Here is a 17,456-nt window from a genome sequence, read left to right on the forward strand (position 1 = left end):
ACATCTGGGAGTTGTTTTTGAACTTTGTAAAAAACGGAGATATTGAAGAAGCTTCGGAAGTCTGAAATTGTGGGATGTTAATTGGTGCTTGATTTTATTTTTATTTATTATATTTTTTATGTATATGTGTAATTTATTATTTTATTTATTTGCATTTTTTATTATTTATTTATTTTTATATATATTTTTCCTAAGCCTGTCTAGGGTAAGTTTTGGGTTCAATACTCAATAAAGACATGTTATACAAAAGTAATAGTTTGAATGCACTGCTTTTACATGTAATAAAACAGTAGTTTTCAAAATGTAGAAAATATTTTCTTTTTGGAAATCAAAATGTTGTCTTCAAAAAAAAATATGTTACATGTACATTATTACATTACAAAAGAGATAAATAAAATTTCACTTATTCACTGTCTCAACTGGGACAAACATTGTTATTAATGATATAATTATTTTATTGATGGCAGCCTGAATCTGACAGATAGAGGCAACAAAAGTAAAGGAAGCTAACAAAGGAAAGTCATAAAGAAAACTGTCCCCAGAGGCAGTACTGGACAAGACCAAAGAAACTTAAATGAGCACCATGGAGATGTGATTAACAGAAAACATCTGCTGAGATTCTTTGAAATCCAGTTTGGTGTATTTTGTGGCCAAACATTCAGGTGGGTGGCTGAAAATGCGAGCTGGAACCGAGGAATCATCAGGGTGAAAAGAGAGGTATAGCTGGGTATCATCAGCATAGCAGTAACAATAACTTCTTTGTTATTGATCGGTAAAGCTGTTTCAGTAACCGAAGAGGCCTCCGATGCACAGAACTGCACAATAGGTGGTTGGCGCTGACAAGCAGTAATACACACAGTGTGTTTGGCAACCCCCCATATGGGAGTCCAGGGCCGTAACATCCACTGTCTCTAACGTTAGCTTAAAAGACTTCCGGCATCAACAGCAGTAGGCGTCGCGGTCATTTCCTGGCACAGGCTTAACCCAAACTCAATTCGGATTCCTTGGCCACAGCGACACTTTCCCATTTTAGCCGACAAACTGGGCTAGTGACTATCTTGTTCTGTACCTCACCTCAAGTAACCATATGACGGGTGCGCACACTTTCGCGATTTCTGCTATGACATGGAGGTAGAGGTGCACTCAACGTTACGCTGCATTAATTTTTAAGTAGCCTACATTAGTAACAGTTCATTTTGTTACGGTCTGAACTTAATCCTAGGAAAGGCAAAAAAAATGCATAAAATTAAGACCTTTGTAACAAAATTCAAGACGTTGTATACCAAATTCAAGGCTATAAGGCCTTAATTTGAGATTATCAAATTTAAGACTTTTTCAATGCTTTTAAGACCCCACCGGTACTCTGGACATGGACCTTCAGCATGCAGTGGGACAGTTTGCTGCTGAGTGTGACATGGCAGAGAAAGAAACAGCACCTCTAAGTCAGAAACCATAATGCTTGAATGGAAAACAGTGGCCACCTCCAGTTTGGCAGAGAGTCCTTACCCCAAATAGAGTATCTGATTTTTTTTTGCCATGAGGAATGTAATATGAGATTAAAAGATGGATCAGTGCAGTGGCAGCAGTAATAATAATAATAATTCCTGATTGAAAAAATAACATTTCTGGGCACTCAAAGCGCTTTACACAATGGGGGGGATCTCCTCCACCACTTCATCCACCTGGATGACGCGACAGCAGCCATTTTGCACCAGCCCGCACACCACACACCAGCTGATTGGTGGAGAGGAGACAGAGATGAAGCAAATTGAATTGGATGGTTAGGAGCCCATGATGGACAGGATGCCAGGGTTAAACCCTAACATCCCTAAACATCCTAACGACCACACACGGGACCTCGGTTTAACATCTCATCCGAAAGACGGTGCTCACTGAGCAGTATAGCATCCCCGTCACTATACTGGGGCATTAGGACCCACACAGACCGCAGGTTGGGTGCCCCCTGCTGGCCTCACTAACACCACTTAGCAGCAACCTAGCTTTCCCATGTGGTCTCCCATCCAGGTACTGACCAGGCGCAGTGCTTCAGTGGGCGGCCATGTGAGAGTTGCAGAGAGCTAGCTGCCGGCTGGTAATCAAGTTGATGTGATTGTCTGTTGTGGTGAAGGAGCTGAGACGAAAGGTAATCTAAGTACCTACTGTCACCCATGGACATGACTGAAAGGACAAGATCTCGGATACAACCGGACACATTTTACAAAGTGTTATGACCCGCTTGTTTGAGTCGCAGCACAAAAGAGAGATGAGCCAACAAAATAACCTGAATGCAAATGATTTATTATAAAATGTAACTCATAGAACAATCAATCAAAGCAACCAACAAATGTCTAGGGATACTAATGAAGATAAAGAACTTAGGATATAATCACAACAACATTTTAATTACATGATATGAAGTAATGCAAAACAAAACCATAATGTGAAAGAGTCAATGAGATGGCAGGTCTTGACATGATGACTCCTGAGTAGCCACAGCGTCCTGAGGTAGCTAGCACAACAACTTTTATATATCCATTGATGAGTAATGCAGACATCCAATCACGATTTACCAAATACTCCAATCTGGATTTCTCATTCAGGGAGTCAAACAGAGAACATCATCCAACACAACACTAGCTACATGAATACACTGGAGAGTGGAGTAGACGAGATTTCAAGCTACAGAGGTGCTGTTTGCCAGATGTTTATGAAACTGTTCTTCTCTCAGCCGCCATCAATGTGTTTACATAAATGCAAGGAGCGCGGCACATTTACAATTACAATCCCCATCTACTGCAGTGTAGGAGTGTTGGAAAACCTATTATACTGTATTATACTGTTATGTATAGCCTATTCAAACATTATTCAGACATGAAACATCTTGTGCACATGAGAAAATGTTTTGCTGCATTCATGTCATGTGTGCAACTTTTTGTCCACGTGTTTCTTAAGCTGCGCCGAATGAGCGAAACTCTGTAGACACTGATCAGATCTGTACGGTTTCTCTCCAGTGTGAATCCTCTTTTGGGTTTTGAGATGTTAACTGATTGAACCTCTTGTCACAGTTTGAACACTTGTACGGTCTCTCCAGTGTGAATCGTCTGGTGCAGTTTTTGGAGCTGTAATAAAAGTCTTCTCACACTCAAAGCACATATACTCTTTCACACCAGTGTGGATCTTCATGTGTTCATTAAGGTTTGGTGATTGGTTAAAACTCTTCCCACAATGAGTAGATGTGAATGGTTTCCTTCCAGTGTGGGTCTTCATGTGTTTAATAAAGGTCTGAGGAGCTGCTGAAACTCATCCCACATCGAAGCTGCGGTCACACTAGAATTTGAGCATGCAAAATTCTGTTGTACAGCGCTGTGAAAAGGAGCCGGATTAAACAAGATGATCAGACATTTAAAAAGCGAGCGATTGGTCTATATTTTACTAACTGTCCAGAGTAGGGCTGTAACGATACACGATATAAAATCGAAATCGCGACACTCAGATCTACGATCCTGTGTCGCGGTGTGATAAGGGAGAATCGCGACACACCCCGTGATACCTTGCCAATAACGTCACGCGTGCCAGCAAAAGTTGACCTAATTAACACTTTTTTTCGTTCGACATTACAAGCACTGCTCCGTTTAAGCCCTCGCAATATTTAGCCGGAAGAGCTCGCACGGAGCTCTTAGTAAGGGACCGTCTGAATGTTTCAGGAATATCAAAAACAAAACCAACTTAACCCCGCTTGACAACCGACAACGCCAGAAACATTGCCAATGCTGTCAAAGCGGCCAGATTTTCAGCGCATATACGATGATTTGCTCACACTGTTAATGTGGCTGCGCAGAGAGGGATGGGCGTTCACCAGATGTCAGGTAACAGCGCAAACTTTTCTGTATCCGTGCTGTGCGATTTCTGTTTGAACCTTTGAGAGTGCTGACTGACAGGTGCGCGATGTGTGAGGTCAGAAAACACGACAAAGCTTTCAGTTAAGATGAACACAGTTTCTATAGTTATACTTTATTTAGAGATAAAGGTATATGGCTCTGCATACAATCACTCTATCTTGCTGGAGTTTATAGCCGTTTCGCTTTACTTCAGGACGCATTAACGCCGCTCTGAAGGTCTAATTGCTGTTTTAAGTTATCCAGAGGTGTATGAATATACAAATCTTGAATATCACAATAGTATTAAATATTACTATTGTAACAACACAGACAGCAACACTTTTGCACAATCGATACCCAGCTGATTCAGTCGTTTCATAAGAGGACCGCGCCTCTTCTTTTTTCCTTGTCAACATAAAGGCAGTGAGGTGCGCCTCGTTTTCGGCCACTTGTTTAACTGCAAGGCATACTTAATTTGCGGGACCATAACGTATAACCCGTGCCTACAGACACATTTGCCAAAGAAGCAAAATGGAAGAAGAATATTGCTGTTTGATACAGACCTGTTGATGCTTAACCAGCGCTTATGTTGACCTGGATATGCGTAATAAACGCAACAAATAGGCTTTACTTTTTATTTTACAGCTTATAAAGCATGTACACAGATTAATGCAATATAATATTTAAACAACAAAACTGTTTACAAAAAGTCTACATATGAGCGCATTGTTGCTGTCTTTTCATCACGCACCGCGCGCACTTGAACCGCGAGCAAGAGAGAGGAAAGCATAGGCTATATCAGGACATATTCTTTAAAATAATGATTTCCATTAAAAATGTAAAAGGTTTTGTGATTATAATAATAACAGCGGAGCATTAAATAAATGCATATTTTCCGTAAAGCGGGCAATTTGAGGCATCAGCTATTTTTATTTGACGGAAGAAAAAAACATATGATTGGAAAAAAAGCCTATGCCGGTTATTAAAAAGAATCAGTCAGTATTTTCGTTTTGTAATATAAATTAATTATTTAAGTGAAAATAATTTAGGGCAGTCCTATTTATTTTATTTAGATTATTCTGCTCATCTGTGCTAAACACTGCAGGTGCGTGAAAATGCTCTGTTGTTCTGTTCCGCTATTAATATTCTAACATATAAAAATAAATCAGTATTTTAAAATGCAATATTTAATGTGTCAGACACAAAAAAGAGAGGTCAATTTGTTTAATATAAAATTAATAGCAATCTGACCAGTTAACCGGTAATAACCGATTAATGAGCGGAGGTTGTAGGTTAGCAAAATTACCAAAATGAGCATCCCTAGTAGCTATTTAATTTACTTTTTCTATGTAAGAGAACTTGATTGAAAAAGAATTGTCAACATGCTTGAACCATCTACACAATGGAGTTTAGTTCTGTTTGGTTTTTCAACAGTATTTTGTTACAAAAAAAACAGAAGTGATATAGCTTTGGCTAATTATTTATTTTATATATGGCTATTTATATTGTTAATAATTTGCATAGTTAATATTGTTCTTTGATGTTTAGTTTATAAAGATTTTTTAAATGTTATTTAATAAAAACTAGTTTTAAAAATCTTTTTACTCCCACCCCACACGAAAAAAAAAAAATCGTGATACGAACCGAATCGTGGGTTTGGTGTATCGTTACAGCCCTAGTCCAGAGAGGTCATGTTTTGATCTTCGATAGGTCTCACACAGTCAAGTTATGCAATTTTGCAGGTCAGAATTCACCAAGCTTGAACTCTGCAAGGCAATGAACTGCGAAACTTGAGGCACGAACTTGCATTTCCGGTCTAACGCATTCACGTGCGTCTGAATGGAAGTCTATGGCGAGAAAAGTCCAGTGTGACCACAGGATCCTCATGTGTCGACTAAGGGAGAATGAGCAGTAAAAACGCTTCCTACACTGAGTGCATTTGAATGGTTTTTCTTCATGTGTTGATTAAGGTGTGATGAGCGGGTAAAACTCTTCCCACACCGAGTGCATGTGAATGGTCTATCTTCAGTGTGGATCCTCGTGTGGTAATTAAGGGATGTTGATAGGCTGAAACTCTTCCCACACTGAGTGCATGCGAATGGTTTCTCTCCAGTGTGGATCCTCATGTGTTGATTAAGGTGTGATGATTGGATGAAACTTCTGCCACACTGACTGCATGTGAATGGTTTCTCTCCAGTGTGTATCCTCATGTGTAGATTAAGGTATGATGACCGGATAAAACTCTTCCCACACTGAGTGCATGTGAATGGTCTCTCTTCAGTGTGGATCTTCATGTGGTAATTAAGGGATGTTGATAGGCTGAAACTCTTCCCACACTGAGTGCATGCGAATGGTTTCTCTCCAGTGTGGATCCTCATGTGTTGATTAAGGAAGAATGAGCGGTAAAAACTCTTCCCACACTGAGTGCATGTGAATGGTTTCTCTCCAGTGTGAATCCTCACGTGTTGATTAAGAGATGATGATTGGCTGAAACTCTTCCCACACTGAGTGCAAGTAAATGGTTTCTCTCCAGTGTGGATCATCATGTGTTGATTAAGGTGTGATGAGCAGGTAAAACTCTTCCCACACTGAGTGCATGCAAATGGTTTCTCTCCAGTGTGGATCCTCATGTGTCGATTAAGGGAGAATGAGCAGTAAAAACTCTTCCTACACTGAGTGCATGTGAATGGTTTCTCTCCAGTGTGGATCCTCATGTGTCGATTAAGGGAGAATGAGCAGTAAAAACTCTTCCCACACTGAGTGCATGGAAATGGTTTCTCTCCAGTGTGGATCCTCATGTGTCGATTAAGGTGTGATGAGCAGTCAAAACTCTTCCCACACTGAGTGCATGTGAATGGTTTCTCTCTGGTATGAATCATCATGTGTTGATTAAGGTGTGATGATCGGCTGAAACTCTTCCCACACTGAGTGCATGTGAATGGTTTCTCTCCAGTGTGGATCATCATGTGAATCTTAAGTTTGCTTTTGTTTGACAAACTCTTTCCACACTGAGTACAGGTGAAACGATTCTTGTTATTCCTTTTCAAAAAAATATTTTTTTCCTCAGTTTTGACATGATGTTTCTCCTCTTTACTCCCCTCATTCTCTTCAATGCGGTCTGAAATAAATAAATAAAACATTAGTTTTCATTAAGTCTTAAAAACTCTCATCAAAAGCTGAAAAGTGAAAAGACATCACACACCTTTTCACGTACGTTTTTACAGATGTCCACATTGCAGGGCAGAAAGCAATGAGATGTATTCTTTGGCAAGTTTTGTAAATACCCAAGTGTCCACTTAATGGATGTGCGTGGTAGTGTTGGAGGAGATTTGGGATAAGGGTGGCATGTATATATATATATTCTGTAGTGTTTGAGTTTATCTTTCAACAGGAAACAATAGCCGCATTTCCACTATCGGGCCAGTGTGAGCCAGGGCTTTAATCGTGCTGGCCGGGCCAATAGCCCGCGAGGTTGAGAAATGAGGCCGAAATCATGTCGCGTTTCCACTGACGGGCTAATAGCTCACAGCGCGTCACGCAAACACCGCCCACAGAACGTCCCCAAATCAAACGTCACACAACCCGCCCACTTCAGATAAAGCACACAATAGAATCATCACGAAACGAAACCATTAAAATGAAGACAACCGAAACAAACAAATGACAAGTTACTGTACAGCAGTACATGAAATGTCTATAAGCACAGACCTGTGTATTTCCATTCATTACATTTGTTTACTCGCCGACCGACTGGCATTGTGCATCGACTGTTCTCGCCGAACGTAGGGACCCATCACAGAGAGCGCACACATCCATAATATAAAGCCACAGAAATTCTCCTTTATAACTCGATATGGCATGTATTTTATAACATCCTCGTTTTGATAGAAGTCGTGTTAAGTGTTTCAGCATAAGAGCGAGTAGCCTTAAAAAATATAGCCATATTTGTTGCGCTCGGCAGATATTCACTAAAGCTCTTCATTTAAAGTTTCATTTATAAATTTAACCACGTCATATAAAAACATAAACAGTTGTTTGAGTTTATAGAACATATTTTGTGTTTGGACTTTCCCCCATATGCGTTTAAAGCAGCGAGTGCTGCGCAGGACTGAGTGACAGAAAAAAAAGGTATAGGAGATTCTGCTTTCACTCACCCAAATAATGCTCTGTTTGCGCGATTTGATTAATATCATTGTATCCAAATACTTTATAAATAATATTTCAAACCTTCTCCGGTGTTAATTGTTTTTATAAAATATCGAATATCTTTTTTTTCAGACAGGTCTTTGTAAAATGAAAGTTATAGGCTATATATATGTGGCTTTAAAACGGTTCGATTTATGTATTGTATATAGGCTACCTACATATAGCTAGCTTTTGTTTATTTTATATTGGTTTATTTATTTAATGTGATTTCATATTTATCCGATATTTGTAATTCTTTAAATTATATTTCATTAAAGCTTAGGCTATTTTATCAAGATATGACACTATATTGTTTAAAGTCTACGAAAGTGGGCACGTATTTTGTTAAGTTTTCCTTCTGTTGTATTTATATTGTGTATTATAACCAAAATAAATAAAGAAAAAAGCCGCTCGCGGCATTACAGAGCTGTGAAGGAGCGCTTTAGCCCGGTCTCACACACACATACAGGCATCTAAACGCGCACAAACAAACATTTTAAATTTGACAAAAACTCTCGAAAACCTTTACTGTCTGCTGTCTTTAATATGGTTGTAAAGATTATTATGCGTTATTGAAACATAAAGGAGGACGCAGCAAAAAACGTCACTATAAATTAAAACTACTTTATTATTTTATGCAGCAGCCTTACATTTAAAAGGGAAACATAAGGGTGATCATACGCAAAAAGACCCCAGACTATAAGGCTAGATGTTTTCTTTCCCTTATTTCTTTGGCGCATGTACTCATGTGCGATCAGAAAACTGCCCGCCTCTCCTTTCACTCCGCCCCGAAGCCCCAGCTGGCCCTCCTTGGCCCAAGGTATTCGGCGGGCCGAAAAAGGCCGGCCGCTGGCCCCAAGAAAGCCCCGCTTTGGCCCGATTAGGCCCCGGAAGTGACAGTAGAAACGCCACTGGCCTTGGCTCGCCCTGGCTCGCTCGCTTTAGGCGCGATAGTGGAAACGCGGCTAATGATATAACTTGTCATAAAATACCCCAAACTGCTCATGCATAGTAGAATCTTTATCTGCTAGGTTCTGCAATATCTTGATTATATCTGGTTCTTTGTGTTGCTCTTCCCAGATTTTTGCAATGTTGATGGGAAATACTAGTTCTTTTATAGCTGAATACACAACAACCAGGTAAGGGATGAATGCAAGATAAAAGCACCTGGTGCTTCATTCAGTGTTCCCTTTCTGTACTCAACCACAAAGTCAAATTTTTGAAGACGAAGGGGCCAGCGGTTTAAACGTGAGGTGGTCTTCGTGGAGTTCATGACCCACTGAAGAGTGGAATGATCAGTGACAATAATAAAGAGTTTTGGCTCCAGGAAATGTCTCCACTTTTCGATAGCCTCTAGCAGGGGTTTTCAAACTTTTAGGACACACGCCCCCCCAAGTTTGTCCAATTTCACTCGCGCCCCCTCCCTTTTTCGTCCAGCGAGCCAAAATTATAAAGCATGTGCAAACATCACTCCCATATTATTTGCTGCGTTTAAAGTGCATATAATAATTACACTGAATCATAAACATGTAGCTTACCTGATTCAGTGTGATACATGAGTCTGTTTTTGATGTACGTACACACAGAAAATGCTGCTTCGCAGAGCCAAGTTGAAGCAAAAGGCAAGAGTACATCAATTTCAAGTTCCGAAAGTTCAGCATATTCTGTATCCACTGCCAGCCAGAATTCTGAGTGTGGTTGAGTCGAACAGTGTCTTCAAAGTACGGTCACTTGAAAGGTGCAGAAGGGCATCCAGCGCTTCGTAAACTTGGTTCCAATTATGCTGCTCAGAAAAATACCTATTGAAATGTGCAGACAGAGATGGCAGATGGAGAGTGATTTCCATTTTAGTAGTATCCCAGTTAAACACATTTTCTTTGATAAATTCATCCAAGGTCAGGAACATTTCTAGATTTTCTTGCATCCACCTGCCCTCTCCATCGCTCCAGTTTCTTCACAAAGCCCACAATTTCATCAGACATTGTTAGTAGGTTTGAACACAGGCCTTGAAGGGACAAATTAAGCGAATTAAGCCAATCAAATATGTCAGACAGGTATGTACAATCTGTGAGCCACTTAGTGTAAGTAAAACGACTCCTAAAGGAAGATCCACAATCAATTAGAAAAATCCTCAGTTCGTCATGCAATGAAAAAATACGCTGCAGGATTTTGCCTGTGGAGCCATCTAACCTCCTTGTGTTGACTGGTCATCGTTTGTTTTTGTCCTCTTAATGCTAATTCTTTACATCGAAAAAAGTTGACAGGCTTATCTTTTGACATTGGATGTTTCATCTGAAAGTGACGCACCAGTTTCACAGGTTTTAAACAGTTATTTGCAAGGACCTCTGAACACACAACACATTGTAGACATGGTTCGTTATTAATCGTATTGTATGTACTGTTTATCATACTTCCGTTGCTTTGATGCACACAGGCCTTTGGTTTTTGCAGTGAACGTTAATCCTCTCTGTGTGGAGATCCCCGTTGATGCGGAGGGTTGGTCATCTGTTTGCTTTAATGCTTCAGAAGGGCACTCGTCATCTTTTTTGTCAGACGATTTACCAGCGATTTACAGGGCTTTAAATTTCTGTGCACTTTTTTTCTTCTGGTGCAGGTATGTTTTATTCTGGAATACTGGCCTGCCTGGCTCCAGTGTCGATCATGGCTTTTCCAGACCAAGCACCAATGGTGCTTGGTACAATTAGCTGTTGTGGTATGAACTCATGGGTAGGAGGACGACTTGGTTTTGCTGTAATTGTGGAGTTGGAGTTGTAACAGAGATGCTGTTGTGGGAAGGTGCAGGCCTTTGATGCTGTGTGGGTATATTTTATCTCCTTCAGCAGTGGTTCTCAATATACCAATATAAAATATACCAGGATTTCGAAGCGATGATTTTCACATGAAAAGTGACCAATCACAATCGACCTTGTCTAGTTTTGCGTAAAACGTAAGGGCGGGACAAAGGCCTTTCTGTGTTAAAGTGACAGAAAACAACAACTTAAAAACAAATGCATTATTGAAATAATGCTCTTTGGGTGCATAGGTTTTTACTGTAGAGATGTTATTCACAAGAGTAATTAAGCCGCGGACATCCTGCCATTTTGAAGATCTACTTACGTTTGGCTCTCTTCTCACCGAAGGAGTTTACTCGCCTCTAACATATCACTCTTCTGAAGCCTAGTTTAATACAATCTGAGAGCATACTCACACTATGTACAGTTGCTTTGAACCAGGCCAAAGCACGCTTGTCCCCCCTCCCGACTCCTCCGACATCCCGCACTCACATAACATTCAGGCCAGGGCACGCTTACATCATCGATGATGCACTGTTCAGTAGAGAAGTGCTCTCGCTCAGCACAGTGGAGACTTCTCTAGTTATGTTGTTTTAGTCGTTTGGGATGCAGTGACACACAATCAAATATTTCGCCGAACAGATCCGCCACTTCTGACACTCATAAACAGTCATAAAGTCCTCGTGCTGCAGGAATTAGGAGGTTTGCCGAAGGTGCAGCTGTGGTGCAGTGAGGAGTTTGCGTCTTTAATAAACTACAACAGTTTGTGTTCATTGAACGGTAAGAATGATTAATAAATGCATATGAAATAGTCCCTTAAAAGGCATGTCTTGCTTTCAGTTTCTGGCTTAGGCGTGTTTTGCACTCATGGCTTAGGCGTGTTTTGCACTCAAACACAAGCGTACCATGCCAAAGCCCAAGTGAACTGTGCCTGAGCCCGATTCATCGCACTGACACTTCTCAAACGATCCGGGAAATGGGCCTGGACACAGTTCGTATAACATAGTGTGAGTAGGCGTATAACAGAGTGTCGGCGCGGGACTGCAGGTATTGCGCAATTAATCATTTCTGCAAATGTCGCGGGTGCTTTATTTTAACACGAGAGTACAGTCATGTACGTTAATCGCCAAAACTGGATATCCGAGCTCTTGAATAGGCTTTTTCAAATGAACTGCAAATCCTCTCATGATCTCATCATCGCATGTGTGTGCTCAGACTATATACAATCGCGATCTCTTAGAAGTAGAAATTATTTATCTTTGCTCCTCGACTAAACTTAGTCAAAAACTATCAAGTATTTAGAATTAGATCAATGCATGACCGGTGACAATGCTAACGCACTTACTTGTCTGTATTGTGAAGTGAAACTTAGCCTACCATAGCTTTTCACAAAGGTGAAACTTTTTATTTCTTTACGGCAAAAGAATTATGCTAGAAATGTTTCTGGATGAGGTATTTATGTGATTTATACATAATAGGGGTATTCTGATCTGATCTGTCTTAAAGCATCAACAATTTGTACAGGCATTACAGGTCAAAGCAATCTGTTACATTTATCAAAATAAACATTTTTAAAGCACTGCCTTGAGAAATGTAGTGTTGTCAGAAACAAAGTAATTAGTTTTGTTATTTTATTACTGACAGTGTTCTTATATTTTTTGTAAAATTATTTCAGTTTAGGATTAAGAGTAAAATAAAATATTGTATAGACAACAAGCAAATAAGAAAAACAGTGTAAAATATATAAATAAAACCCCAAGTTTAAATCTTTTCGTCATATACTTTAAACATTTAAAAGCTTGAAAGAACTGTTTAAAAATGGACAAAAGGTGTCTCTATGGCCTTAAAAGTATGTGGTAGTTTTGCCAGTGCTATTAAAAATGATTCATTGTCGTGTACGGAAAAAAATAGACCATACTTTGTTAATGCAAATACCTTGTAATTTAAACAATTAAACAATTAAAATAATTGTATAATTAAAAAGGGCCATAATGAAAAACATATTTTTTTCAAAAGTAATTAACTAGTACTCAGAGTAGTTTTTTAAAGAGTAATTTGTAAAATATTAGTATCATTTACTAAAACTTGTATTATTTTAGCAGTGTATTATGAGTACAAATATTCTGTTCTCTTTTCATCTGTAAGAAAACATCAACAAATAAACAAAAAAAATGCACAAGCACATTTAGTAAAGGTGTATTATATTATAAATAAATTATTAATTAATTGTTATATTATTTTTGTTATTATTATTAATAATAATAAATGGTTTTTATTTGTATAAATCAATAGACAGTTCCTATGCAGTATTTTTATGAATTGCTGAAAAAACATTGCAGGTGTTCAACACATTGCATGTCAGTCTTGGCTTATTATATTAACGCTGTTTTTAGGATCTAAAAATGTATTCTTTAAAAAGCAAAAAGATTCCAATGGCGACGCCTGCTGGTACGTGAAGAATATGGTCAATACTGACGAACTTCACACTCAAATGTTTGCACATCATCAGCATGCTGTAATCCATTTCCTTAGCAGCAAAAGTCTTTTTTAGACTAGTTTGTTGGCCAGTTGTAGTCAGTGCAATGCTAAACGTTATTGTTTCACTTTAATTAGTTTTGTCTCACATCGTCCCACAACATCATATAGTTTAGAATACTGTACAATGTTTTATAATAATTATTTTGGTGTCCATTTCATTCAGCATATTTAAAATTAGGGCATCCACGTTTTTTTGACATACTGTAAATCAGGGTTTCTACAGGTGTCACCAAGTTAAATGTAAGACTTTTTAAGACCATTATGAATGAAATTTTAGACTAAGGAATTTTTTAATTGGCCCAGATGAAAAAGATTTTTATATGTCCAAACAAAAAATATTTTAATATAAAATATTTAATAATACAATAATAAATCAATAATAATAATAACAACATTAAAATATTTTTTATATTTCTTAGCAAAAGATCATAAATATTGTGTAAAAACAAGAGAGCTCCACTTGGATCCACACACTTTTTTCCCCAAAATACACTTTCTTTAAAATAAAAAAAAAAACAAATTAACAAATGTTTTAAACACTATATTAAACTAAATCCATGCACAACAATCTGTCCAGGTCGATATCCTCAGCAGTCCTTATCATTATGATAAACAGAGTTAAAATGTCTTGTTGGTGATTGTATGGGTTTTGGCCAGATTGGGTAACAAAACATGAACAAAGGAAAATGAAGACTTGTTTAAAAAGATTTAAGATGTACAGCACAATATTTTAGTAAATTTAAGTTTTTTTAAGGCCTGAATTTTTGATTTTGGAATTTAAGACATTTTAATACCCAGCGGAAACCCTGTTTAAACACAATAGCCCTGGTAATTACTTATTATAATAATGTAGGTCAAACTAAGATAATATCTGTGAGAACTAGTAACAACTACAAAAAACAAGTTTAAACCCATAAAGAAGTTGATAAAAAAGGGAATTGTGATCAACGTGACACATGCAAATGGAAAGTACTAAGCCAACACTACCACTGTAATAGCAGATATCTTCTATGAGAATACTTTAGGTCAAATATTGTCAGCTCAGTTAAACCTTTTTAATTTTTTGTTTTTATTTATTTTATATAGTGCCAGTGCTCAAGGACGCTTTACAAACAAAGAGAACAAGAAAAGCAATAACCTTAAGAAGGTAGTGAAAATAGGAGACGAATAATACATAACAAGTATGACATAAATAAGAACAAGTGATGAAACTCATTCTGTCTTTCAATGAGTGCTTATATGCATTTAGGAGAACTAGGCAACACACAGGGCAGCAAGATGGATTTAATTTAGTATTCTTATTATTAAAATATATCTGAATGAGGATCAAATGACTGAGTTGGTCTTTAAAAATGTAAACCAACCTGTTTGTTCCTGCAGATCTTCCTGTTTGACTGTGAATGTCTCTTCAATCTTCACATCTTCACTCTCCTCTTTAATAAATGCCATCTTTATAACAGTGTGGAGATCAGTCGCTTCAGCAGGAGTTTTTCTCTGCGTTTGGACACTTTATCCTGTTTAAAATGAACAAAACAATAAAAATGTTCTGTTTAAAATAAATAAAACAATGAACAGAATCAAAACAACTTCTCTTCAATACTTGCTTTAACAGTTGCATATGAGAGTTAACAAAAAATAAATCAGGTAAGTCTGAGCAAGACACAATGAGTTGATTAAAACTAGTACTCCATTTCTTGTATATAGTGATGTACCCTTAGAATGGAATGACATTATGCTTTTTAATAAATTAAACCTTAATTAAAACACCTATTACTCACATTTCTGTTGCTTTATTCAAACAATAGCCCTAATTACTGTGAGTAAATTGTACTTCGTTGTAAAAAGGGTCAAAATAATGTCAACAGCAGGTTCCTAATTTAGCATCGGATGAAAACCCTGAAACTTTATTCAATCGCTTTATATTTATGTAAAGGTTTTAAAAACAAACCTTTCTCCAACTGAATCAAGCGCAAGAGCGGCGCAGCCTAATGACGTCACACGCCACGCCAAAATAAAAGTCTTTTGTATTTAGTTTGCAGTCATGACTTGTTCAAACATTTCTCTCTCTCTCCCTTACACACACACACACACAATCACACAGAAGTTCAGTATTTGAAGTTGATCAAAACCTTTAATCTAAACATTTTAAAACAACTTCAAAAAAGTGCCTTTGAGACATCAAAATGAAAAAAAAAAAAAAGTTTAAGATTTTTTAATTTAACCACATAGTTGTATTATTTAGACATTAGACTGTAAGAAATGAATGTTGGTCAAGCTCCTGCACTTTTTACAAATAATCTACTAACAAAAACAGCAAACAAACCTCAAATTGTGTCAACACTGTCAAGGACAAATTCAAAGTATATCTTCATTTCAGTGTGATTAATAAATGTATATTTTCAGAAAGGTAATGTGTCCCTTTACAAACCCAACTTTATAGATTATTTAAAAAAAATATTCGTAATAATGAAATATTGGACAAAACATTAATTTCCAGATAAAATATGCAATCGTTGCACATTAGTTTTTAAATAAAAATCCAAGATTTAAAATATTTAGTCAAACTTTCAAACATTATTAACTGGCCCTTATTGGTTAATTAAGACATCATACAAGATGTTTTGCTGAGGTTATAAATAATTTGTTAATTTTCATAAAATGTGAACATACGTTATCGTGTGACATTCAGCAACTGTGAGACGGAATTCTTACTACTTGCTTTAATAATTTTTTGTGGCAGTTTATCAATACTGCCTAGAATACAGGATACAGCAGTAATTCTATTAATATTAAACATTGTTCATTTATTTTTCCTTTTTAATTTAACAACTGCATGTGTAAACTTGCAGTTGTTAAAAAGTAAAAAAATTATCAAACTTTTTATTATATATTTCATAACATTTAATACATACAGTGCACATCTAATATTATAAGCAAACAGTATAAAACAAAGTATAGATTTTATTACACACACACACACACACACACACACACACACACACACACACACATATATATATATATATATATATATATATATATATATATATATATATATATATATATATATATCAGAGCTTGACACAACAGGACTACACAGGGAATGACTTATTGAAGCTTCAGGCATAAAATCTACAGTGAGTAATTATGTAGCCTACTTTATTTTAATTCTTTAATAATCTATCATATACTAAAATTACATACAATTAAATGAATTTAGTGAGACGGAAAGCATGTTTGAGTTAACAGAAGTCAGAGTTAGTCTCTGAATACTTACTTAAATTATGAGAAGAGAAAGAAGAAGAGGTCCTGTTGTTGTGGCATTACTCGCTTTAAAATGGAATTTTACACTTAGTGTCATTTCAATAACAGCTGTACAAAATAATAAAGTAATTTTTCATAAACATGATCTATTTTCCACACTATGGACATACTGTGTTCTGAATAACATAACTGCATTTAATATAATAGTAAATAGAGTAGAATTCTCCTTACCTGATCTAATTCTTCTTTCCATAGATCAGGAATTACTGCAACACTGTGATATGAGGTGACTTTACCAACCATAAACATTCTGAAAGAAAAGTTACATGAGTAATTTGAAAACAACAGTGAGTGGCTAAATAATAGAGTTTATGCAACTTACACATAATTAAAATCCAGAAATTATCAATACAAGATTACCTCAATGTGAAAATAGTAGATAGCAGATCTTTTTATTAATATCAATATTAACTAGGCATTTTAACATCAATTTATATACTTTAACTTGGTGATAGATGGGAATAGATCACCCAAACTAACAATTCTGTCATTTAGCCTCAACATTTACTTGTTCCAAACATATTTAGCTCTTTTTTTCTGCTCAACAATAAAGAGGATATATTGAATAAAGCTGGAAAACTGTAACTCTATCTGCCTTTCTCATCTTTATCCCATTTCTCTTGCCATAATCTATTAACACCTTCTTTAATTATTGTCTTGATTTCTGATTTGCTAAGAGGAACTTGTATTTCTATTTGATTTGATTATGCTTGCAATCCGTCATTGACAACATTATTAG

General features: G+C 36.9%; 3 protein-coding genes across 10 annotated transcripts in view; 1 reads left to right on the forward strand and 2 right to left on the reverse strand.

The window, feature by feature from the left end:
• Positions 1-17,456, forward strand: part of zgc:113135 — a 1,020,739-nt gene that overhangs the window by 422,995 nt on the left and 580,288 nt on the right. The window lies entirely within an intron of this gene.
• Positions 1-17,456, reverse strand: part of LOC101886882 (gastrula zinc finger protein XlCGF57.1-like) — a 513,813-nt gene that overhangs the window by 226,089 nt on the left and 270,268 nt on the right. The gene's annotated exons all lie outside the window — the stretch shown is intronic.
• Positions 2,278-16,967, reverse strand: LOC147844981 (uncharacterized). Of its 8 annotated transcripts, none has more exons than XM_088650424.1 (4): positions 16,889-16,967; positions 14,758-14,907; positions 9,602-9,862; positions 2,278-6,996 (listed from the first exon to the last, which is right to left on the reverse strand). In XM_088650424.1, the coding sequence occupies exons 3-4, from the start codon at positions 9,618-9,620 to the stop codon at positions 5,762-5,764; spliced, it is 1,254 nt and encodes a 417-aa protein (XP_088506550.1). In that variant the 5' UTR covers positions 9,621-9,862; positions 14,758-14,907; positions 16,889-16,967; the 3' UTR covers positions 2,278-5,761. The 8 variants fall into 8 exon arrangements, with proteins under 8 accessions (XP_088506550.1, XP_087104927.1, XP_087104928.1 ...); XM_087248801.1 differs by lacking the exon at positions 16,889-16,967 and adding an exon at positions 15,342-15,380; XM_087248802.1 differs by lacking the exon at positions 16,889-16,967 and adding an exon at positions 15,172-15,380.

This window comes from Danio rerio, chromosome 4 (assembly GCF_052040795.2).
Source record: "Danio rerio strain M-AB ecotype USA chromosome 4, GRCz13ab, whole genome shotgun sequence".
NCBI lineage: Eukaryota > Metazoa > Chordata > Actinopteri > Cypriniformes > Danionidae > Danio > Danio rerio.